The 25,177-nt window shown below is 52.5% G+C and overlaps 1 protein-coding gene across 1 annotated transcript; it reads right to left on the bottom strand.

Annotated features, from left to right (window-relative positions):
* Nucleotides 1–1,538: 1,538 nt before the first annotated feature.
* Nucleotides 1,539–15,532, bottom strand: LOC116520197 (prelamin-A/C-like). The gene is made up of 12 exons (XM_032234346.1): nucleotides 15,442–15,532; nucleotides 13,661–14,025; nucleotides 11,848–11,973; nucleotides 10,723–10,893; nucleotides 10,360–10,485; nucleotides 9,673–9,893; nucleotides 9,060–9,270; nucleotides 7,638–7,745; nucleotides 7,240–7,359; nucleotides 6,354–6,446; nucleotides 3,910–4,158; nucleotides 1,539–2,576 (listed from the first exon to the last, which is right to left on the bottom strand). Exons 1-12 carry the CDS (start codon nucleotides 15,530–15,532, stop codon nucleotides 2,550–2,552), a joined length of 1,908 nt encoding a protein of 635 aa, XP_032090237.1. The 3' UTR covers nucleotides 1,539–2,549.
* Between the last annotated feature and the right edge of the window lie 9,645 nt (nucleotides 15,533–25,177).

Raw genomic sequence — 25,177 nt, 5'->3', positions numbered from 1 at the left:
AAGCACAGCTGGCCCCTCCCCCTCCCCTGGCATCCACTCTGCCTCAAAGACCCACATTTCCCCCCTTGACTAGAAACAGCCGGTCCCACAGCAGGCAGTTGAGGGCACTTTTCCCAAGCCCATCCTCACCATTCCTGCGCCCTGGAAGGCGGCCTGAAGCCCAGGCGTTCCCCTGACAGACGCAGGGAGCCCACATCTACACCCCACCCCTTGGCAAGGCCCTCTAGACAGGCTCAGGCACCCTGTGCCATTTGTAAGGCTGGGCAAGGGGTGGCCGGGCGGAGAGGTCAGCATTGCTGCAGAAGGAAACCCTCTAAGGCAGCTTCTCTTCTTCCAAAGGGAAACGTCTCTACTCAACATTATTCCTTGCAGCAAAAGAGGGGCTGTCCGCTTAATTTCCCACCAGGTGGATGGATTTGGACAATGGACCAGCTTTTCTGCAGGGGGAGTGAAATCAAACTTCATTTAAGAAGTAGGACGTCATCCTCAATGGAACCAGAGGGAGGGGGATTCCTGAAAGACCTGGGATTTTTGAACAGAGGACAATTGATTTAATTTGATTTGATAAATTTATGGGCCGCCCAATCCCGAAGGACTCCGGGCAGCTTACAGAAAATAAATTTTAAAAAGTGAAGAGTTAAAAAAAAACGGAGGAAAACAAATTAAAAAACCACATCATGCACCCAGTCTAATCGGGGCTGGACCTCGGTCAAGAGGTCAACAGCCCCAGGCCTGCCGGAATAGCCAGGTTTTGATAGCCTTTCGGAAGGCCATGAGAGTGGGGAGGGTCCGGATCTCTGGGGGTAGTTCATTCCATAGGGTCGGGGTGGCTACAGAGAAGGCCCTCCCCCAGGGAGCCGCCAGCCGACATTGTCTGGCTGACGGCACCTGGAGAAGGCCCACCCTGTGTGATCTTATCGGCCGTCGGGAGGTATGCGGCAGAAGACGGTCTCGCAGATATCCGGGTCCCAGGCCATGTAGGGCTTTAAAAGTAATAACCAGCACCTTGAATCGTGCTCGGAGACCGATAGGGAGCCAGTGCAGCTCACGGAGGATAGGTGTAGTGTGGGTGTATTTTAGTACACCCAGTATCACTCGCGCAGCTGCATTCTGCACTAATTCTGAACCACCGTAGAACAGTGCGACCAAGGCGGTTTCAGTGCAGTATCCAGACCTGAAACCAGACTGAAAAGGGTCTAGGTAATCTGCTTCATCCAAGGTCCGTCGGAGTTGAAGGGCCACCACCTTCTCAACAACCTTCCCTAGAAAAGGGATCCTCTGGAGCCAGCCTCGTGTTACCTCCCTGCTGGTCGAGACCAGCCAGGAGGGACACGGGTCCAGCAAACAGGTGGAGGCACTCATCGCTCCCACGGCCTTGTCCACTTCCTCAGGGGTGACAAGCTGGAACTCATTCCAGGAAATCTGAGCAAGACCCTCCCTCGGCATCTCCGCTGGTTCTGTCCAAGTGGAGTCAATGGAGACTCTGTAGAGCAGACATTCTAGAAGTTCTAAAGTCAGGGCAATCTGGATTGTAATCGGAGAATCCCTCAATGTCCACCTCCTAAAGTGTTTTAATGCAGGTATTAAACAACCTGATTTGGGCCGGAGGGGACTGAGGACACGAGGTTAAATTCACGTTTCTCAAACGTGGCAATTTTAAAACTCGACTCCCCGGAGTCCCCCATACTGGCTGGGGAATTCTGGGACTTGAAGTTCCTCCGCCTTAAACCTGCCAGGGCTGAGGACCCTGGGTTCAACAGGGGGCATCCCTCAAGTATCATTGCAACCCAAAACGGGTTCCGTCTGAAGGTCTCCCTCCCATTTTCAAAATGTAAACGAAGGTCAACTCTTGGCTTGTAGATTCTTCAAAAGAGTTGGACTCTTTTGCTCAAGGGCACGAATTGCTGGGAAGCAAGGCAGAAGTTAACCATGGTTAGTTAGTGGTCAACAACCCCCCCCCCCCCCAGGGAGAAGGTTAAGTGCAACAAATTTAAAGAGATTTCCCTGGAACAGAGTTTCACAACCCCACCAACTTTAAGATGGGGGTGGGGGGACTGGCTGGGGAATTCTTGGGAGTTAAAGTCCCCCCCCTCTTAATGAAGTTGATGAAGTTGACAAACGGTGGCCCAGAAGAAGGGGAAAAACTTTGTGATTTTTGATTCGTTTTTCAAAGAAAACTTTGGTATTCAAGCAGACACAGACGGATCCTGTCCTTTTGCAGGCTCCCCCTTACTAGAAGAAACATATGACAATTCTAGGACTTTTTTCCTTTTTGGCAATAATAGATTCACCTCTTTGGCAGGTTTTAAACTTCCTTTTAAACCTTTGAGATAGAAAAAAGACCACCCCCCACCCCCTTAAAAAACCTGAAGCATCTTTAGCATATTTATATATAGATATATAGATATAGATATAGATATATGTAATAAAGTATAAATTCTTGCATAGAAAATAACTTCTTTTAAAAATGGTTTCCTCTTTTTCTGAGCACGTAAAGGACAGAGAGCTCCATAAAGCAGATTTGAGTGCATGTCGGGAACATCGGACGATTACATGATGCTGCAGTTTGAAGGACCCTAAGAGGGGAGAGAGAGAGAGAGAGAAGACTGACATAGAGTCAGAAGGGACCTCAGAGGTCATCTAGCCCAGCCCCCTCCCCAAGCAAGAGACCCTCTTCCGTTCCACGCAAATGGCCCTCAGATCGCTACTTAAGAGCCTCCAGGGACGAAGCACGGAGGAATTGTTCTCGCAATCAGGACATTTCTCCCTCATTCTAGGTTCAGGGCCGATCCAGAACCGGGCCTCCCTCAAAATGCCAGCAAGCGAGTTGTGGGAGAGGCAGGCATGGCTGCCAGCCCAAAAGGCTTATGGGGAGGGACACGTGGACCTGCCTGCCCAGGGGAAGAACAGGCCCTTCCCCAGCTAAGGCTGCCTCTGTGTGACCAAACCTCCGGGGAGACAATCGCCAAGACCATTTTCCAAACGGCAAAGTTTTCTGCATAAAAAGTCCCCCCACCTCAGGGGGGTCTTTGACAGCCCCCCCCCCAGTGCAGCCACTGAGCAGCCCCAGGGGAGGCCACTTCCGTTTGTTTGGCGGAGGGGCGGGTGGGGGTCTGTGGGAGGTGGGCTGGCTGCCCAGACTGGCTCCGCCCACTGGGTGCACACACACGGCTGTCCTCCTGCTTTAGGCCCCTGAAGGCTAACCTGTGGCATGCGGCGCCCTCTTGTGGCCAAGCCCCAGCTCAGCTCCGTCACGCTTGTGCATGCGCTTCCAGCAGGCCAGAGGGTCTTCGGGTTCTGCCGTGAATGCGCAGAGGTGGGGTGTGCAGGGGGGGGCAGGGTACATTCAGAGGGGGGGGCACATGCGGGGGCCACCTGTCATGTGCAGGAGATGTGTGTGCGTGCATGCACGGCGGCCACACACACATTTCATTGGGGGGGTTGGGAGCACACGGGTGCCTCCTTGCGTTCGCATGGTTTGGGGACTCGGTCTGGAAGGGAGCTCAGAGGTCTTCTAGTCCAACCCCTGTTCAAGCCGGAGACCGAATTTCATGCCAGACAACGCATACGCTAAGCCTGGGCACAAAGCCAACTGGAGTTGACCGTTCTCTTGTGAATTTGCAGCATGTCAGGGTTTTCAGCCCACCCCACGCCTGCTGTTCAGTGGGGACCATCCCGGCCTTCCCCACATGCCCTGGCTGAGGAGCCCCGTGTGGCACAGAGCCCTGGGATGCCCACAGCCATCTCTCTGCCGCCCTGGAAGGACTGACAGTGCACAGTGATCGGTCTCAGGAGCTTCCCCGCAAGGGGAGGAAGGGGGGCACTCAGAATCGGAGGCCTCCCACCACAAAGCCCCCTCCTCCTCCGGCCCAGGATCACACATGCCCGCTGGGGCGCCCCCAGACTGACCTGCTGGCGTGGGGTGGAGCTGCCCAGGATGTAGGAGCGGGGCAGGAGGCTCTCCCCGAGGTTGGTGCCTCCACTGCGGTAGCTGCGCGTGATGGTCAAGCTGGAGGAGGAGGAGCCGGTGGACATGGTGCTGGTGCCCACATTCGTGCCCCCGGATGACTTCTCTGCCGGCTGCCCACATGTGCCACACAACACTGTGCGAGAACGCAGGTTGTACTCGCCCGGATCTCCGCTGGCACTGCAGTGGCTCTGGAGAAGGGAGGAAGAGGGGAAGAAGCAGAGCTTGGCGCCACCCGGACCGAGACCCCACCTGGGGCTGGAGATGCTGGATTCAGATCTGAGGGCTCCTTGGTGCTCTGTGAACCTGGATGTTTCATTACCAAACTAGGTAACTTCATCAGCGCAGAAAAGCACCAAGGCCAGAGAGCTCCAAGACCCCCACAGTTCAACCCTGAACTAAAATTATTCTCTTCTATCAGATTCCCACTTGGCCCTTTTGATCCCCCCGGCTTCCTCCGGAGCCCACAATGACTTTTTAAAACACAGCCCAGCCCAGTGTTACATTTAGAATTAGAATAGAATTAGAATAAGTTTATTTATAGGCCGCCCTTTTCCCTGAGGGGACTCAGGGCGGCTAACAACTTATATGGGAGGGGATACATACAATGACATATTACATAACATGTAATTAAAAAAATAAGCAACATTCATTCAGCATTCGGGTGGGGGCGAATTATAATCTTTACCCCCAGGCCTGACGGGATAGCCAGATCTTGAGGGCTGCGCGGAAGGTCTGGAGGGTGGTGAGGGTACGAATCTCCACGGGGAGATCGTTCCAAAGGGTCGGAGCTGCTACTGAAAAGGCTCTCCTCCGCGTAGTGGCCAGCCGGCACTGGCTGGCGGATGGCACTCGGGGGAGGGCTTATCTATGAGATCTAATGGGTCTCGAGGAGGTAATTGGCATAATTTAATTATTCCAGAAATAAAAGAGTACGCTCTACATGGGGCTGCCCTTGAAGAGTGTTCGAAGACTTCAGCTAGTCCAGAATGCAGCCGCTCGAGCGATTGTGGGTGCACCCAGGTACACCCACGTTACACCTATCCTCCGCGAACTGCACTGGCTGCCCATTGGTCTCCGGACACGCTTCAAGGTGCTGGTTGTTACTTATAAAGCCCTACATGGCATTGGACCTGGGTACCTGAGAGACCAATTACCTCCCAAAGGCCGATTCGATCGCACAGACTAGGCCTCCTCCGGATTCCATCTGCCGGCCAATGTCAGCTGGCAACTCCTCGGGGGAGGGCCTTCTCTGTGGCTGCTCCGGCCCTCTGGAACGATCCCCCCGTTGAGATCCGGACCCTTACTACCCTTCCGGCCTTCCGTAAAGCTATTAAGACCTGGCTATTCTGGCAGGCCTGGGGCTGTTGAAGTATCCAGCCCCACTTTAAGTTATGAATGTTGCTGTACTTTTAAATTGTTGTATTGTCTTATATGTTCCCCCTCCCTTTTTATTGTAAGCCGCCCGGAGTCTTCCGAGAGCGGGTGGCATACAAAACTAATAAATACAAATACAATACAAATACAAATAGTACACTGGAATTGAGGCTAAACGCATTTCTCTCTTTACTGGTTAGATTTACAAGCCTGTTAAATGGGAGCAGGTTAACCAGCTGAAGGCTAAATTTGCAACGTGGTCTGAAGTGTCCAATGGACACAAAGGCAAAACTTCCGTTCTTCCCATTTCAGGTTTTGATTAAGAGGCCTTTGTTTTGTATTTCCTTTCAGTAGCCGTGAATGCTGGGGAAGATTCCACCCTGGGATTCCCGAGATCTCCTCATTTCCACCCAGTCCACACAGAGGGGAAGTTTTCCCAGAGTCTGAGACACGGAGGGCCTGTCAGTTTAGTTCATGAAATGAACAATAAATAAGGACTGGCTTTACTCCATTTATTTGGCCCTTTTGTTTAAAAGAAGGAGAGGCAGGCAAGGATTTCAGGGATCCTTGGTGCTGCCGGAGCTTCCTTGAAACGCCTGCAAGAAAAAGGGCAAACTCAGGGAGCCCCCCAGGATCCCTCGTGTCAGCTCTGAGCTACAAAAGAGTCTCCTTTCTTGGTATAAATATTTCAGTTTCTACACCTGAGAATAATGAAAACTATTGTTAAAACTGAGGCTGAGTTCGGCTGTCTGCTTGCCTTCATTGTCACTGGGGGCCTCTGAACGGACTCTTAATCTCCGTTGCAGACTAACAGACGGAAGAAATCCTGGCCACAACACGGTCACACAAAACCCCAAAATTTCTCCCGGGGGAGTCCTGGCCCCACAGCCAGAGCCTTTGCTTTTGGGAAACACCCCACCACTCCCACCCCCTGGATGGCTGCCGAGTTGTGCTTGTTCCCCATGGAAGCCAGCCCTCGGGGGGCCCTCCGCCTCCACCCAAAACTCACGTGGTGATGGTGGCCGTGGGCGCCATCCTCATCATCCTCTTCATCGTCATCATTGACAACAACCGTGCGCACCAGCTTCCGCATGGCCACCTCCTGCAGGGAGGGAGGAGTGAGGGGGCTGTTTCTGGTCCAGCCCATCTCAGCGGGATTTGGGAGGGAAAGAGCCAGGAAGACAGGGGGGGGGGCAGAAGAGGGGCTCCTGCCTTCGACCCAGGACCCCCACCCTCAGCCAAGCCCTGAGCCGCACCAGGAGGGGAAAGCGCCTTCCGTCCTGGCACCCCCAAGAAAAGGGCCAGGATGCCTCCATTGGCACCCCACCCCCCCAACTCATTAACCCCTTGGGTCCTATGTGTCACACACACACACACACACACAAACACACACACACACCACTGTAATTGTTTTTGCATGCTCTGAATTGTCTCCAAATTAAGCAGGAATTGAGAGAGTCACCAAGGCTCCGTATCTGGATTTCCAGAATTGATTTAGGGGCATTTTTAGGCAACAAAATTAGGTGGGGGGGGAGCCTGAATCCCCCTGATGAGGGAAAGAGGAAACCCAGAGGGGCAAAGAGGAGCGTAGCCCACCCACCCCCAGCCCTTTTACAGTTATGCAGCCAGAATAGTCCATTTTTTTGTTAATGATAACTCCTCCTATATTTCTCACTGTTTTTCTAGCTCCGCTTTGATTGTATTTATAAGCCACCCAGAGTTACTCTGGACAGGGGGGTTAATTACGCAATCCAGAGTTAGGTTAATTGAATTAATTAATTCCATAATGCTCTGCCCCCTTTCCGGCACCAAGGTTGACCCCCTTTGCCCACCCACACAACGAAGACGCCGTGGGGCTGTGCGCCCACCCAACCCCCGAATCCCAGCCGCCTTACCTCCCCGCTGGAGGTCAGCAGTGCTGTGCGTAAGCTGTCGCCGGACCCCCAGGAGCTTTGGTTCTTCCAGACCATGTCCGTGGGGGGGTTGTGGGACACCCCTGCGCCCGCAGCCCAGATCTTGCAGGAGAAGGAAAAGAAGAATTTAATAGATTTGTAATTTAATAGATTTGTATCCCGTAAGACAGTGGTTCCCAAACTTGGCAACTTTAAGACTTGTGGACTTCAACTCCCAGAATTCTCCAGCCAGCAGAGCAAGTCTTAAAGTTGCCAAGTTTGGGAACCACTGCGTTGACGACCCTTGCAGAGTACCTCCCCACGGCTGGCATGGGCACCAGAGGGACCGGGGGGGGGGCTCCCAACCATTCCTGCCCACCAAGCCCACCGTTGCTGCTCACCGTGACCAGCTGGCCGGCCTTCAAGGTGAACTTGGGGGGGAACCTGTAGCAAATGGGTGCGTCTTCTCCATTCTGGCGCTTGATCTGCCAATTTCCCAGCGACTGGTCCTAAGGGGGCATAAAAGGGGAGGCATGGCGGGCATCTCACGGGGCTTAGGTGGCCCAAGAGATGCCAGGCAGGCTGGGGGGGGGAGGAGGCGGCTGTGCCAACCAAAAGGAAGGCAGTTCTGAGGGTGGGAAAAGAAATAGAAGGCTGCAACCAGAGAGTGAGAGGCCAATTTACATTTGTCAAAGAAAACCAGAAGTTTAATATTAATTCTATCTTCTTTTTCTGCACTCCTGCCTTTCTCTTTTTCTTCTCTCCTTTTTCCTTCTCTCTCTACTCCAGTAGTTCTGGTTAGTTTTTATCTGGCTTCTTCAAAAGTTTAATGAAGTTATATATAAAAAGCTTCTCCATTCCTCTTGACCAGGAGCCAGAGAGAGACTCCGCTGGGGGGGCCACAAAGCAAGGCCGTCTCTCTCTGAAGCAGGGAAGGGCGCCTGGAATCTGCCTTCGGCTCCAGCCAAACTCCAACCGTCACAGGAGGTGACCATTGCAAACTCAAGGAGACTCTCCATGGGCTCAGAGGGAGGGAAGCCACCGCCTTTCCCAGCTCCCAGGTGGCTGCGGGGGGGGGGGGGGGGGGGGGGGCACTTAGCTCTAAAAAGTAGCCATGAAGCCTCAACAAAACCTGCTTTGTGGGGTCCTGGGTGCCCTCTGAGCTTGGTGGTTTTCTTGCAGATGTTTCGCGACCCAACTAGGTGACCTCATCAGACCAAACACATCCCCTCTGGCAGGCAACGCCCAGATAAGCAGGGATTAACCCCAGACAAAGAAGCAGAAAACAATACTTCAATCAAGGAACCACCAAGAAGACAGACGCCCCCCACCCCAGAATCCCTGGCAGGGCAGGCTGCTGTTCATGAACAGAGACCAAAGCCCACTTCCATCCAGCACTGATGATGTTACCTAGTTGAGTCACGAGACGTCTGCAAGGAAACAGCTCAGCTCAGAGTTCAACTCTCAGCTGCAGGGATTCTCTGCTATTAAACCCTAAATTCTTCCATTTATCTTGGGTGGGCAACACATTTAAATAAAAAAGCACCATCTTCAAACTAGATGAGAATTTGCTGTTCTCAGCTGTTGCGTCGCCTCCCTTTTCCATCCCATCCGACTCTTAGGGGGCCCCCTGAAAAAGAGGGGAGGCTACACGACAGGATCTTGGGGGGCCTCCGCCCTACAAAGACACGGCTGCCTCTTGCAGATCAAAGGTCAACTGGGTGACTTTACGCCCCCCCTAAGCCCCCCCCGCCGCCAGGAGCAGACGGCTTCCTCGGCCCTCCTTGCCCAGGACTTCTGGACCTCCGGCCACCAGCACCCACCTCGCTGGACTTGTTCCTCAGCCGGACAAACTTGCCCTCCAGGTCCACCTCCTCCACAGCCACGCGGCCGCTGGTGCGGGCATGCTGGGAGAAGCTGGTGTGGCTCTCGCCGTCCTCCAGCTTCCTTTTCTTGGTGGCGCTTTGTCCAGAGGAAGAGACCCGGATGCGGGAGCCGCTCTTCTGGGAGGAGGGGCTGGGGGAGAGGCGCAACCTGGGGGGAGAGAGAGAGAGGCCGGGGGCTGAGGCAGAGGCCGCTTCCCCAGGGATGCCCACAGCAGGCAGGAGGGCTGCAGTGCCCACCCTCGGTGCCAGGGGAAGCAGCGCTCGGGCCAAGCGGACCTTGCTGCCCGAAGGGTCTCTGCCCCACCCGTCCCAGAAGGGCCCCCAAACGCTCCCCCCCAAAGGAGGGGCAGCCGGGCAAACCCCACATCTGGACCCCAAGGCTTTCCGTCTCCTCAGTGAGGGGGGCGACCTTTTCCCAGCAGACTCTCCGGGTCGCCCCTGAAGGTCCCAGGCTGCCTGTGCTGGGGGGGGGGGGGCTGCCCAACTTGGCAAACCCCCCCCCCAGGCCAAGGTGGTCTGCCTAGCTTGCAAAGGCTGCCCAGGCCCCCACCTCTCCTCCTCGCCCTCCAGGAGTTTGCGGTAGGCGTTGATCTCCATGTCCAGGGCCAGCTTGATGTCCAGCAGCTCCTGGTACTCGTCCAGCTGCTGCTGCATTCGGGCCCTCATCTCGGCCATCTCCCGCTCCTTCTCCGCCAGGATACGGCGGCTGGTATCCCGCTCCCGGGCCAGGGAATCCTCCAGGTCCCGCAGCTTCGCCTCCTTGGCTGTCAGCTGGGGGGGAGGAAGGCAAGAGAGGGGTGGGGGCCTGGACAGGGGGGGGGAAGCAGACCCCTGCCCCAGATCCCCAATCCCTTTCCATCCCAACCCAAAAGGGTGGAGGGCAAGCAGGGTCTCCTCCTGCGGCAGGGCTTGACCCCAAAGATTGCAAGGGGGGGCACTGGATGTCCTCCCCCAGGGAGGGAAGAGGGGAGGGGGGCCCGTAAGGTGGCCAACGGGACGTTGCTCCCCAGAGACAGTCCTCCACATACGGCGCTTCTGCCCATCGGCTGATTTTTTTTATTATATATATTTTTATTCTTTTTCTTAAACACTGAACAAACGGTTGTAAGTCCAGGACCACGAGCACCCCCAAACCTTCAAAGGAGGGGGGGCAGAACCAGGTGCCACAAAGGGACGGCCCTTCCGAGCGGCTGTGGGAGCAGCCCCCCTCCCTCCCCCCTCCCCCGCGGGGCCCTACCTGCTTCTGCAGCTGGCTGAGCTGGGCGGAGAGGCTGTCGATGCGAATCCGCGTCTGCTGAAGCTCCTCGTGAGCCGTCCCAGCCAGGCTGCTGTTCCTCTCGGCCGACTGCTTGGCGTTTTCCAGCTGCAAAGGCCGGAAAGAGGCTTATGGCAAAGGGGCTAGTCCTCAAGGCTGCTCAGGCTGCTCTGCAGGGCAGGAGTGGGGACCCCAAGGCCAAGAGCTTGGCCCAGTCCTGCTTCAGTGCCCCCATCCTCTCAAGCTGCAGTGAGGGGGAGCAGGGGGGCCTTCCCTGGACTCCAGAGCACCTGAAAGGGAGGGGGCAGCGGGAGTCCTCCCCCCAGCCACCCCCGGGTGACCTACCTTGGCTGCATAGGTCTTCTCCAGCTCCTCCTTGTAGAGCCGGACCTGGGCCCCGTGCTGCCCACGGAGGTCCTGCAGCGCATTGGCCAGCTTGTTCTCGAACTCCCGCTGGCGCCCGTTGTCGATCTCCACCAGGCGCGTCTCGTGGCGGCGTTTGCTCTCACGGAGCTCCTGCCGGGGGGCAGAGGGTGAGCAGGGCATCCCAGGACCGGCAGGGAGGCACAATCCCCCCCCAACCGCAACCCCTTCCCCCCCCCAGCCCCCCTTCAGCCCCCAGGATCCCCAGCTCCTCTGTGGGGCCGTTCCCAGGTGTGGGGAGAAGAGGCTGCAGGAGCTGGGCTGACTGCCTGGCCCAAGGCAGGGTGGCGAGTTCAAGTCTCCCATGGAGATGGGCTCTCTGTCACTTAGGTTCAGACGATTAGTGATTAGCTATTATTACTGAAATGGCTTGAAATATTGGGGAGTGTAAAGTGGGGGGGGGATTCTTTGCCACTGTACAGGTAGTCCTCAACTTATGGCCACTGTTGAGCCCAACATTTCTGTTGCTAAGTGAAACGTTTGTTAAGTGAGCTTTGCCCCATTTTATGACTTTTCTTGCCACAGTCGCTAAGTGAATCGCTTCAGTTAACAACCTAGGTTGTTAAGTGAATCTGGCTTTGACTTTGTCTGTCAGCAGGTTGCAAAAGGGGCTGAGGAAAGAAGGGCCCTGGGGACGGAGGCCACCGTCATGCCGGGTAAGGACAGACCCACACCAAGTTTTTCAGGGCTGTTGTAACTTTGAGCCGTCACTAAACGAACTGCCGTAACTCCAGGACTTCCTGCATGGAAAGAGTTTGAAGTCTCCACTTTTTTCTCTCCGTCTCTCTCTCTCTCTTCCTTCTCTAACTTCTGTTTTTTCTCTGTTTTTATTTCATAAGGAAACTTAACAATAAGCTTCATTTTAGAATGGGTGGGTCTTTTACGGAGGGAGACCCCAACTCAAAGCAAGGGGGAATTCGTGGCTGCGAGACCTGTGGAGCAGCAGGGTCCCCTTTCAAGCTGCGGTGGAGTAGGATTCCCGCCCTAGACAGGGGAGGGTTGGGCTAGATGACCTCTAAGGAGGCCTTTTAGGGTTGTGGGACTCACCTCGCTGTAGATGTTTTTCTGGAAGTCTAGCTCCTCCTTCAGGGTCTGCAGAGTGTTCTCCGCATCCACCCTCCGCAGCATTTCGTCCTGAAGCTGCTTCTTGATGTCGGCCAAGGATCCCTCCACCTGCGGGGGGACAAAGGAGGGACCCCCGTCACGCCCGGAAGGGAGACCCTGTGTGGCCTCAGCTGCTCCACAGGAGCCCCCACCCTCCTCTCCAGGTCCCCCTCCCCTAGTCAAGAGCTGGGAGTTCAAGCCATCCATCCCGATTCGGCTTCTCCCCCTCAAGGCCTCCTCAAGCCTCTTAGGAGTCTGCAGGGAGGGGAAAACGCCAGGGAGTCTGAAGCAGAAGGAGAGCCAGAAGGCACCAGACTAGCAGGAGACTGGGAGTTCTAGTCCCGCCTTAGGCACAGAAGCCCCTGGGTGACTTTGGTCCAATCACAGGGGGACTGGGAGTTCTAGTCCCGCCTTGGGCGTGAAAGCCGACCGTGTGACTTTGGGGCCGCTCCTTCTCTCTCAGCCCAGCCCACCTCACAGGGTTGTTGTGCTGGGAAAAACAGGAAGGAGGAGTAATTTAGTATCGTGGCCAATTTGAGTTCTTTATAAAAATAAGGAAGGCAGGATATAAATAAATAAACTCTAGAAACAAATAAACAGATGGAAAATGCCCCTGGGCAGGGAGGAAGATCCCTGGCTGGGGATGATGGGAGCAAGAGTCCACACGGCCAGATCCTCTGAAAGGCCAGTGAATGGAAGAGTCAATTTCCCCCCTTTCCTGGGGGGAAAAGGGTGGCATATAAATAAACTTCCAAATTCCAAAATCCAAATTTGCTTTCCAGCTGTCCATTCCTCCTCTCTGCCTTGGCAAATGGTGGGCTCCACTGCCCCCTGCTGCACTCACCTGGTGCCTGCAGACATGAATGTCAACTGGGAAAGCATTTACACAATGAGCTTCTCCAGCCCCCCCCCTCGCCCCCCAGCCAGTTTGGGGGAGCAAGTGGGAGGGTGGGGGGAGTGAAGGTAAAATGAAGCTGATCATAAAATCCAGACTGTCCTGGAGCACAGCCCAGAGAGGGTGCAGGACGGACATAAAGTGGGGAAAGCAGAGGGAAGGAGGGGCTAATTTCGGGACAGTCGATGGCACCTCTGTGGCCAGGAGCAGTCTACCTTCGAAGGGCCACAACTGAGCACAGTCAACAGCTCTGCTGGTCCTCACAGACCAAGGAAATCCTCAACCTTGGCAGCTGAATGATGGGTGGACTTCAACTCCCAGAATTCCCCCGTCAGCTGCCAAGCTGGAGAAATATTCTTCTGTATCTTGCTGCTGTTTTGGCCTCCTTCTGGCACAGCACACGTTAAGGCCACAATTGTCCAGGAGGGGGGAGAAACCCAAAGACCACCAGCCTGCCTTCAGTCCTGGAAGCCTAAAAAGGTCGACCAGCCTAGGAAGGACCTGGAAGGCTGGTGACCGGTCTCCTAGCACAGTGGTTCCCAAACTTGGCAACTTTAAGACTTGTGGACTTCAACTCCCAGAACTGGCTGGAGAATTCTGGGAGTTGAAGTCCACAAGTCTTAAAGTTGCCAAGTTTGGGAACCGCTGTCCTAGCAGAAGGACCCTTCCCCTTCTGCACAAGAGACATTTACAGGCATAGTCTACCTAAGCCTACAAACTCACTCCTCCTGGCACGTTTTGGGACCGGTAGTCCAAAGATGGACGCGGGAGGGAGGCCCGGAAGGAGAAAGAGCCCCCCCTCCCATCTCGAGGGCAGAGCAGAGGGACCCCCGGGGTTCTTCGCAGGTGTGCCTGGTCTACCTTGGCCAGCTGGCCTCTGAGGTCACGGACTTCAGCCTCCAGGTTGCGCTTCTCCCCCAAAGCGGTGCTGAGCGCAGCCTCCTTGGAGTTGAGTAGGGCCTCCACATCCTTCAGGCGGGCCTGGGCAGCGAGCAGGTCTCCTTCCTTCTTGGCGTTCCTGAAAGGGAAAGAAGCGGCGATGGGGTCAGGAGAAAAGAGCCTTCCCAGCAGGCAAGATGGACCGGCACCAGCCCACAAGATGATCCCATGGGAGGAAGACTTGGGAGCACCAGAACATTCACCCAATTTAAACCCAGGCCCAGAGATAAAGAGAATGACCCCATTCACACGTTTCAGCAAGTTTCCCCTAAGTAAACCCCAACAGGCTCACGTGTGAGCAGAATTGCATTTTCTGGGAGTTGGTTGCGTGGCTCTGCTTGCGAAAAGGACACTGGACACGTTTTACGGAGGGGAACGTCCACATTGCGGCAGCACCAAAGGCCGCTTAAAGTTGTTCGCCGCCCTGAGTCCCTTTTTGGGAATAGTGCGGCATACAAATAAAACTTAAAACTTAAACTTAAACTTTCTCCGCTGGGCGGAGGCCATCCGGTTGCCAGGGCTTGGGAGCAATGGCTGGGAGGGGGCCTCCGTGGGTGGCACCCAGTGAAGCCAGCAGGGAAGAGGGAGGGGCTCCTAAGTAGCCCTTCCCACGCTCTCCGTCCGAGCCCAAAGGCCGGGTGCCGGCAGCGGAGCCAAAGCAGGGGAAATGGGGCCTCGTTGTTTAAGAAACGTTCACTTGGCTTCGATTTAGGAAGGAGAGGGAAGGAATGTAGACAAGGGGAAGAAAAAGCGGCATGTTGATCTGCGCTCCGGTCCAAGTTTCCACTCCTCGGCTGCCTCCCTTTCCTCCTCGGAGCAGGGAAGACGTAGGAGAAGCCACCACAGCAGCCGCTTCAAGGCTGAGCGGAGGGAAGGAACAAGCCAGTCATTTGGGGGATCTTCCAAGTTGCAACACCACTGAAAAAAGGGGGGCCTAGTTCTCCCCACCTATGACCCCTGCCGCAGCCCCCCCGGGTGGCGTGATGGAAGTTCAGACGCTTGGCAGCTGACTCACATTTGTGACGGTTGCAATGCCCGGGGGGGTGTCACGTGATCCCCCTTTTTTAGCGACCTTCTGACAAGCAAAGTCAGTGGGAAGCCAGATTCACTTAAACCAGTGGTTCCCAAACTTGGCAACTTTAAGACTTGTGGACTTCAACTCCCAGAATTCTCCAGCCAGCAGAGTATGTGGAGCAGAGCTGGCTGGAGAATTCTGGGAGTTGAAGTCCACAAGTCTTAAAGTTGCCAAGTTTGGGAACCACTGGTCTATACCATAATTCGTTTGGCAGCCAGAGGGATGATGGGCCGAGGGAAGTTTCGGCAACACAGACTGCCCAGGAAGGAATAGGGGTGGCAGCCGGTCACTTGGAGAGGGAGGGGGAGCTGGTGGGACAATTTAATGCAGGGATTTGTGGATCTGGAGACCGATCGGTGGCCAAAAGCAGCTGAGCCGCAGCTGCCGGGGGAGGATGGACGGTGTGCCAGACTCTTCCATCCAAGAGGAGGAAATGTTAAGGGTGCGGCTTAAGTAGGCGGGCACATGCCAAGTCGTTGAAAGGGGTGTGAGTGCCCTGGTGTTTCTGATTTTATACTGGCCCTGTAAGATGCAGCTGAATATGAAACTCAGCGTTACAAATTACACTCACCAAAACAAATTACTAGAAGGACGAATCTGAAAGCAACACGCAAACACACAAACACACCCATTCCTTGTGCGCTGAGTTTCTCACAAGCAGCGATTGCCAGGAAAAGATGCTGGCACGGGCAGCGAAGGGCAAAAAGGACACCGGGCATCCTTGAAGGGATCCATTTCTCCTTTTCACTCTTCCGTAAAATGCAAATACAAATGAAAATAGTGAGAGAGCAGAGGAGGAGAAACCGGGGGATAAAAGGGGGAGAAGGAAGAAAAGCATTGACTTCAGGCTTTTTTAAACGCAGCAGAATGAGATGAGCCTTTTAGCGTATCTATTTTTCAATTTGCAGTCATTCTGCCCACTCTGAGAATCTTGGGCTCTGGGTCGCAAAAGCAAAGTGACACTTCTAGTCCTCATGACCATTCCTCCTCACACACAGAGCTTCTTTGCCAGAAACCGAGATGGGGACCTCGAGATGCCAACAAAGAGGTTGCCAAGGAGACCTTTGGGCTGTTTCTCAAAAACATCATCACAGCAACCCCTCGGCCACAATCGGGATTTGCCCGCCCAAGGAAGTGGAATCTCAGAGTCATTCATTTTTATGTCATGAGGCTTTTCAAAGAAGGTGGGGAAAAAGGACTTTCTATTTTGGGTTTGGGAACTTCCTCTGCTGCTGAGTTTGCAAAGCTGGCCCAGAACCAGCATGGCGGGGCTGATCACAGAACATCAGAAAGAAAGCCCCCTTCTCCCCACACCAAGATTACGAAAGAAAGGAGCTCCCAGAGGGCTGCAGAATTGGGATCGGCAGAAAGGGAGCAACAGAATATCAGAGTTGGAAGGGACCTTGGAGGTCTTCTAGTCCAACCCCCTGCACAAGGAGCCTAGACCATTCCAGACAAATAGCTGTCCAGTCAATTCTTGAAAACCTCCAGTGATGGAGCCCCCACAACTTCTGAACTGTTCCACTGGCTAATTGTTCTGTCAGGAAATTCGTCCTTAATTCCAGGTTGAATCTCTCCTTGATGTGTTTCCATCCGTTGTTCCTTGTCTGGCCTTCAGGGGCTTTGGAGAATAGCTTGACCCCCTTCCTCGTCTCTGGGGCAGCCCCTCAAATACTGGAAGGCAGCTCTCATGTCACCCCTAGTCCTTCTCTCCATCAAAGTAGCCATGCAACCGTTCCTCATATGTTTTAGCCTCCAGGCCCTTAATCCTCTCCGCTGCTCTTCTCTGCACACTTTCTATAACGTTTCAGCGTCTTTTTGGAATTGTGGTGACCAAAACTGGAAAGGCAGCAGAAACGACGAGTCCTCTGGAGGAGAAAGGGAGCTCCACTCCCCATTATCCTATGACTCATCTGCTCCGCTCCTAAAAGCCAGGAGGAAAACATGCCCGTTGCCCCCCCCCCACCAGCCTTGCAAGTCGGAGCAAAATGCCAGGCTTCCGTTTCCAGGGAGAGTTTTCCCTGAATGCCAGCAGAGCAGAGTTTTGTCTCCCCCTTTCTCAGCCCCAAAGGGAGGAGGAGGAGGAGGGGTCCTTTCCCCCCCCCCTGCAGGAAAGGGTGGGGGGTTCCCCTCCTGGGATCCGCTTCTCCCCCCCCTTGGGATCCCTGGCTTTCCAGTGGATCCCCCCCCGTCCCTCCTCGTCTCCCAATGGCCTCCCGGGATCCCCTCGGGCTGAGCTCCGTCCCTTCCCGGGATCCCTTCGGCTGCTCGGCTCCTGGCCCGGCGGTTCTCCTCCTGGGGGTGGCAGGGCCTTTTTCCAAAGGAGCCGCCCGAAGGGAAGGGGCGGCGGGAGGGGAGGGGCCACCGCGGCTCCTCCCACCGAAGCCCCGCCCTCCCTCCGCCTCTCCGGGTGGCTGGCCGTGGGCGGGGGGCGAAGGGAGGGGCCGGAGTGGGGACAGACGCGCAAGCGCAGAGGACGCTGGGAAAGGACGCAGAGGACGCAGAAAGCAGGGAGAGCTCGGTGGGCGGAGCTACGGAGGCGAGGGGAACCGTTGCTGAGGCGGAAAACCAGGCGCAGAGAATGAAATAAAAGAAAGGAACGTGGCGGCGAAGGGAAGGCTGGAGCCCAATTTGGTGCTTGGGGGACACCGCCGCAGGAGGAACCGTGTCGAACGGCATCAGGAAGGCTGAGAACCGAACTGTTCTGGCGGGTCCCTTTCTCTCCTTCGGGGGAACGACAAGGAGGCGGTGCCTGGAGAGGAGGAGGCGGGGCTTCGCAGGAAGCAGGGGCTGGGAAACGGAGCGCCTTCACTTTCGGAACCAGAGAGCTGACGGAAGGAGCGGTTCCCTTCGGAGGCGGAGGAACCGGAAGTAAGTAGAGACTGCTGGGACGGAGGGGCAGCCTGGGAGGGTCTCCTTCGGGTCCTCGGGAGGGGAGGCCTCGGCCTGGGCCTCTCCTGCAGTGAGGGGGACGCCGCCGTGACCCGCCTCTCTTTTTCCCCTGCAGGAGAATGGAGGAGCCCGGCGGGGGAGGGAAGGAAGGAAGCGCCGCCCGAGAGGAGGAGGAGGAGGAGAGCGGGCCCCGCGGAGCAGCCCCCGGAGACGGCGGGGAAAGGCCGGGGGGCTCCGGAGCTGCAGGAGGGATGAGCCCAGCGGGAGCCCGGGAAAGGCGGCTGCCTGGAGGGCGATGCGGGGAGGAGGAAACGGGGGAACACGCCGAGACGGGCCTGGAGGGCGGAGGGTCCTTCGGAAGACCCCCGAATCCCCAAAGGATCCAGGAGGAAGAAGAGAGATATCAGTGCCCGGAATGTGAAAAATTCTTCAAGAGAAATGAGTACCTTCGAAAGCATCTAAAGGTCCATTCAGGAGAAAAACCTCATAAATGTCTGGAGTGTGGAAAGAGCTTCAGTCAGAGGGGCCACCTTTATGCACATCAAAGGATCCACACAGGAGAAAAACCTCATAAATGTCTGGAGTGTGGAAAGAGCTTCAGTCAGAGTAGCAGCCTTTATGCACACCAAAGGATCCACACAGGAGAAAAACCTCATAAATGTCTGGAGTGTGGAAAGAGCTTCAGTCGGAGGAGCAGCCTTTATGCACATCAAAAGATCCACACAGGAGAAAAACCTCATAAATGCCTGGAGTGTGGAAAGAGCTTCAGCCAGAGGAGCAACCTTTATACACATCAAAGGATCCACACAGGAGAAGAACCTCATAAATGCCTGGAGTGTGGAAAGAGCTTCAGTCGTAGGAGCAACCTTTATGCACATCAAAGGATCCACACAGGAGAAAAACCTCATAAATGTCTGGAGTGTGGAAAGAGCTTCAGTGAGAGGAGCAGCCTTTATGCACATCAAAGGATCCATACAGGAGAAAAACCTCATAAATGTCTGGAGTGTGGAAAGAGCTTCAGTCGGAGGGGCAACCTTTATGCACATCAAGGGATCCACACAGGAGAAAACCCTCATAAATGTCTGGAGTGTGGAAAGAGCTTCAGTGAGAGGAACAGCCTATATGCGCATCAAAGGATCCACACAGGAGAAAAACCTCATAAATGTCTGGAGTGTGGAAAGAGCTTCAGTCATAGGAGCAGCCTTTATGCACATCAAAGGATCCACACAGGAGAAGAACCTCATAAATGTCTGGAGTGTGGAAAGAGCTTCACTGAGAGGAGCAGCCTTTATAGACATCAAAGGATCCACACAGGAGAAAAACCTCATAAATGTCTGGAGTGTGGAAAGAGCTTCAGTGAGAGGGGCAACCTTAATACACACCAAAAGATCCACACAGGAGAAAAACCTCATAAATGTCTGGAGTGTGGAAAGAGCTTCAGTCAGAGGGGCCACCTTTATGCACATCAAAGGATCCACACAGGAGAAAAACCTCATAAATGTTTGGAGTGTGGAAGGAGCTTCCGTGAGAGGAGCCACCTTTATACACATCAAAGGATCCACACAGGAGAAAAACCTCATGAATGCCTGGAGTGTGGAAACAGCTTCAGTCAGAGGAGCACCCTTTATGCACATCAAAGGATCCACACAGGAGAAAAACCTCATAAATGTTTGGAGTGTGGAAGGAGCTTCCGTGAGAGGAGCCACCTTTATACACATCAAAGGATCCACACAGGAGAAAAACCTCATGAATGCCTGGAGTGTGGAAACAGCTTCAGTCAGAGGAGCACCCTTTATGCACATCAAAGGATCCACACAGGAGAAAAACCTCATAAATGTTTGGAGTGTGGGAAGAGCTTCAGTGAGAGGAGCACCCTTTATGCACATCAAAGGATCCATACAGGAGAAAAACCTTATGAATGCCTGGAGTGTGGAAAGAGCTTCAGGCGGAGGAGCCACCTTAATACACACCAAAAGTTCCACACAGGAGAAAAACCTCATAAATGTCTGGAGTGTGGAAAGAGCTTCAGTCAGAGGGGCAACCTTTATACACATCAAAAGATCCACACAGGAGAAAAACGTCATAAATGTCTGGAGTGTGGAAAGAGCTTCAGTCAGAGTAGCAGCCTTTATACACATCAAAGAATCCACATAGGAGAAGAATCTCATCAATGCCTGGAGTGTGGAAGGAGCTTCAGTGAGAGGAGCAGCTTTTATGCACATCAAAGGATCCACACAGGAGAAGAACCTCATAAATGTCTGGAGTGTGGAAAGAGCTTCAGCCAGAGGGGCAACCTTTATACACATCAAAAGATCCATACAGGAGAAAAACCTCATAAATGTCTGGAGTGTGGAAAGAGCTTCAGCCAGAGGGGCAACCTTTATACACATCAAAGGATCCACACAGGAGAAGAACCTCATAAATGTCTGTTGCGTGGAAAAAGCTTCAGGCAGATGAACAAACTTTATGCACACCAAAGGATTCACCCAGGGGAAAAAACCTCATAAATGTCTGGAGTGTGGAAAGAGCTTCAGTCAGAGTAGCAGCCTTTATACACATCAAAGAATCCACACAGGAGAAAAACCTCATAAATGTCTGGAGTGTGGAAAGAGCTTCAGTGAGAGGAGCAAGCTTTATATACATCAAAGGATCCACACAGGAGAAAAACCTCATAAATGTCTGGAGTGTGGAAAGAGCTTTAGTCGGAGGGGCAAACTTTATGCACATCAAAGGATCCACACAGGAGAAAAACCTCATAAATGCCTGTTGTGTGGAAAGAGCTTCAGTCAAAAGGGAAACTTATTCAGCATCAAATAATCCACACTACAGAGAAACTCTATCAATGCCTGGAGTGGGGAAAGAGCTATACTGAGCGTAGAGGCCTCCATCAACACCAAATAGTTCACAAGGGCGTGGGAGAAGTCACAGAGGGTATCTCGGGAATTGAATTTTGCATCCAATTTGGCCAATTGTGAATTGACACGCTAGGGATTTGTCCCAAGTGCACAAACTTCCAGTGTCCTAACAAAGCAACAGAATAATGATATCCATGATAATTGTAATTCCAATAAGGGGGTTGAGTAAAGAGGAGATTAAGAAAAGTAAATAGTTGCCAAATAAGGGAGTTTCCCAGGCTGATTAAGAAAGGACTTTTTCAAGTGTACATGCTAGATGTTTTAACTGGCTACAATGAGATGCCATTTCTCATGTGAATGTTCTCTTCTGTAATGCAATTCTCATTTCAGTGCTGGTGCTTAATATTATGGGATGTTACTGTCCACGTCTCTGATATAACTGTAGCTGAGCAGGATGATTTCTTCCATGCTTTAAAAACAGAGTAATCTATATTTATAAATATATGTTTTCTATATTTTTTAAAAAAAATCTTATTTCTTCCATACAATCAATTTTTCTTTTCTACTTTTTCTACTGTGTTGAGTATAAAATGAAACCCGGTTCTGTTTCCTCTTTAGTTGAGGGAAATCTGTTTGCTACAATACTCTAATAAATTGACCATCTCCAGACATCTGATACTCTTGCCAGTTGGATCCCCAGAATGGTCCCCTTGTTTTCCAGCAGAAACCGCTACAAGGGACTCTCTTAAGGCCAAGAAAACTTCATATTCTCGTATCTCACCTCTTCGACCTCCCACTAGGTGCAGTGATTAGGTGTTTCCCAGTTGTCAGGATGGTTAAAGTCCCCTATTTTTATGCTTCCTGTTAACCAGCTAAATGATTAGCAAAAGGTTCTTCTAGTTCCTCTGATTGGATAATCCGGAGTTTACACCTATGGTAACCACATTCCGTTTTCCTTTCATAATAACCCAAGTGCATTTAATGAGGGATTTGGGAGGGTTTAGTGTTTTTTTTTTTTTGCAATTCTAAAAAGGGTTAGCTGTTGATGTGTAACTTCACCTTCTATTATGTTTGTTTTGAAATTTTTAAATGCTTCTGTGTTTCATCCCACCAGGTTTCAGTAATGGCAAGAATGTATTTGTATTTGTTCTCATGCACTAAGAGAAAATTTACTCAATCATTGAATTGAACAACATGGATGTGCTTTAAAAAATACACAGCTAATAACTTTTGTCTTAGTAACAATTGCAGTTGAACTTATACACCGCTTTACAGCCTTCTCTAAGGGGTTTACAAGAGTTAGCATATTGCTCTCAACAATCTGTAAGCGCTTTCCGGCCCAGTCCCTGAACTCCTAGAGCAAATCTTTTGAGTAGATCTCTTCAGGAAAGAGCCTCTGCAATGCATGGCCTTCCTGAAAAGAGGATCTATGCTGCTGTCCTGGAAGTGGGCACCATTCTGAGAGCACCTGCAATGATTTTTGGCCACTCCAACATGGCAGCCACTTTATGGACAGCACTCCGTGGCTTCCACTCTATAGGGAAGCTGAGGGCCAAAGCAGCTGCTCTCTTCCAGCATCCTCCTCTATTGGGATTCTGGAGATCCTCTTTGGAAGGACGTATGAGCCACAGCCCTGCCTTAATGGAACTTCCACATGCAGGGAAGTAGGCAGTGGGGCACCCCAAGGGTCTCCCTGGGGCCCAATACTCTTTCCTTAGGAATACCAACTAGCATTAATTATTAGGTAAGCGGGGAAGGAACGGAAGGGAGCAGGAAGGGACCTGGGGTGGGGGCTCACTTAGTGTGACAGCCAATTGATCGACAAACACAAGATGTGAGACCAGAATATTCTTTTATTTTGGTACCAGGATAGAAGGACCCTGGCCTTGAAAGCCTCCAAGTCCCAGATTACAGTTTTACACTCAATTTGTATACTCCCAGGTGAGTCACACACCCTCCCTTGCCCTGCCAATAATGCCAGTAGTATTTATAGGTTAGCTGAGTTACAGTCCCCGCCCCCAAAGCTTTTACACTTGTTATTCTTAAATAGCTACACCTCAGGCCACCTATTGTCTATCCCAGGTCACAGGTATCTTGCAAAGCTTCTAGTTTCATGTTCTAGCCATGTGGATTTGGGGGTTTTCCTGTAAGGGGGCTATTCTTGCATTCAACATCCTGGCTAAGTGGTTTCTGACAGGTAAATTGTTTCCTTCTGTGGAAGCCCAAAGATTCAGGAAAGAATTGCAATGGAGTCCAAGGCCCCAGAATGAGAAGTGAGGATGGAAGGTGGAATAAATTATGATTACACTCAGGTACCACCAAGAGTTTCCCACAAAAGGAAAATAAGGCCAGGAGAGAAACTGCACAGAGGTTCCTGAACTACAAAAGGTGGGGGGGGGGGGGGACACCAGTATTCTAAAATGACTTTTATCTTCTTCCCTTAAGGATTTGACCCTCCCAAATGTAGGCGACCCACAACAATAAAAACGTGTTTTAACATTTGCAAAGCCGCCAGGAGCCTCCGGGGTTCAGGTGGCTGGGAAATTTCAATGGTATTGATTATAAGACCCGGAAGGATGGCGACATTCAAGGCTTCTTCCAGGCTGGCAATAGCCAACGCGACCTCGCCCGCTCCTCCTTTCAGCGGGGGGAGGAAGGGGGTCTTGGTGCCAGGCGGCCAGCAGCACGTGGACCCAGCTGCAACCCCCCCTTCTCCCCCCCACCCGCCCCAGGAGGAAAGGGGGCCACGCGGAGATGCCCAGGGGCTGCAGACTGAATGGGGCAGGGAAGGGAGCAGCTCCGGGGAGGCACAAAGGGTTCCGGCCCAGGAAAGCCGAGGCTGGCCATGGGACCCTCCCTCCGTTCCCATCCATTGCAGCCCCTTTGGGAATCCCCCATTCGCCCCCCGCCCTCTTTAGTTTGGCTAAGCCGGGCGAAGGGGAGGGAGCGGCGGGGCGGAGCCAGCGGCGCAAGGGAGGAGCCAAACGAGGGGAGGGAAGGCGGGCGCTGCAGAGTCGAGTAGGGGGTGTGGCCCGGCGGTAGCCCGCCAATGGGGTGGGGCAGAAGCTGCTCCGATGCAAATGAGGCAAACTGGCGGGAAAAGTGCAGGGGGCATGACTAGAAGAGGAAGAGGCGGGGCTTGGCTGAAGAAGGAGACTCTCACTTTCGGATTCCATGCAGCCGCTGAAGGACTTTCCCGATTCGAGTGCGCATGCGGCCTGATGCAGGTGGGGGGGAGCAGGGGATGCATTTATTAGCCAGAGCACATTTATTCCTTTAGTATACTATTCTGTTCATTTGTCCAATTTCCTCTCCCAGCTTTCATTCAAAGGTTCCTGGTGTACATAAACGTTTATCTTCAGAATAAACCTACCTACCTACCTACCTGTCATCTATCTATTGAAAAGTAGCAACAACTGACCCTACATTAGAACAATTGAGGCTGTATGTTGAAACTGCCAAGTAGGAGTGTAACAACTTTTTTATTCTATTGATATGCAGCAAACATCATCACTTTAGTGACCAAAGTTACAATGGCATTGAAAAAAGTGACTGATGACCATTTTTCACACTTAGCGACCGTTGCAGCATCCTCATGGTCACGTGATCAAAAATTTGTTTGGCAACAGATTCGTATTTATGCTGGTTTCAGTGTCCTGGTGTGACCTTTTGACAAAATATAAAATTTTTAATGAAGCGCCCCCCCCCCCCCCGTCAATGGTGTCCCTCTTTACCAATCTGAACATCTGGTCACCTTAAATTAGTAGAAACCAAGGGGGGGGGGAAACAGGAAATTATTCAAGGTTTTTTTCAGCAACTATATAGTAGAGAGGAAATTTCTGAGGACCAAATTAAGGAAATTTTTAGATAATGCAAATCTAACCAAGATCTCAAATGAAGCGAAAGGGGTGCTAAACCAAAAGATAACAATAGATGAATTAGAAAAGGCAGTAAAAAAAATGGAAAACAACAAAACTCCTGGCATGATGGTTTGCCAGTTGAAATCTATAAAACTTTTTTGGAAATCTTAGGACAAGAGATGATAGTAATATTTAATGCTGTCTTGACGGATTCTATTGCATCGAAATCATGGGCTGAGGCCTATATAACCCTTTTGCCTAAAGCTGGAGCTGACCGTACCCAAATTAAAAACTATAGGCCCATTTCACTTTAGAATGTGGATTATAAAATCTTTGCAGCTATACCGGCAGATAGACTTAAATTCTTCCTTAGCAAATTTATACACCCTGATCAGAAAGGCTTCCTGCCGTCGAGGCATTTGAAAGATAATGTTAGAATTATTTTGGATGCCTTAGAATATTATGAAGCTCGGCTGGACAAACAAGTGGCCTTTATGTTTCTCGATGCACAAAAGGCATTTGATCGGGTAAATTGGAAGTTTATGTTGTCACAGTTAGAAAATATGAAGTTTGGAGAAAACTTCTTAAATGCAGTTCAGGCAATTTATGTATGACAAACTGCGACATTACTGGTAAATGGAGAAGAGGCGGGTGTCAGCTTTCCAAATATCATGCAGAATTAAATCAGAGTCCAAGGCAGATCTATCCTTAAGGTTCCAATTTAATAAGACAGACATGTTGGCATCATGCTATGGAA

The sequence above is a fragment of the Thamnophis elegans genome, chromosome 17 (assembly GCF_009769535.1).
Source record: "Thamnophis elegans isolate rThaEle1 chromosome 17, rThaEle1.pri, whole genome shotgun sequence".
Lineage (NCBI taxonomy): Eukaryota > Metazoa > Chordata > Lepidosauria > Squamata > Colubridae > Thamnophis > Thamnophis elegans.
The sequence above is the reverse complement of the archived record's forward strand: the minus strand, read 5'-3'. Positions and strand labels throughout refer to the sequence as shown.

Coding starts and splice junctions, on each gene's coding strand:
- LOC116520197 (XM_032234346.1), bottom strand. CDS start 15,532: ATGCCCGGTGTCCTTTTTGCCCTTCGCTGCCCGTGCCAGCATCTTTTC. Junction 10,486..10,722: donor AGAAGACCTATGCAGCCAAG/GTAGGTCACCCG, acceptor CGGCCTTTGCAG/CTGGAAAACGCCAAGCAGTC. Junction 9,894..10,359: donor TCAGCCAGCTGCAGAAGCAG/GTAGGGCCCCGC, acceptor CCTCCCCCCCAG/CTGACAGCCAAGGAGGCGAA.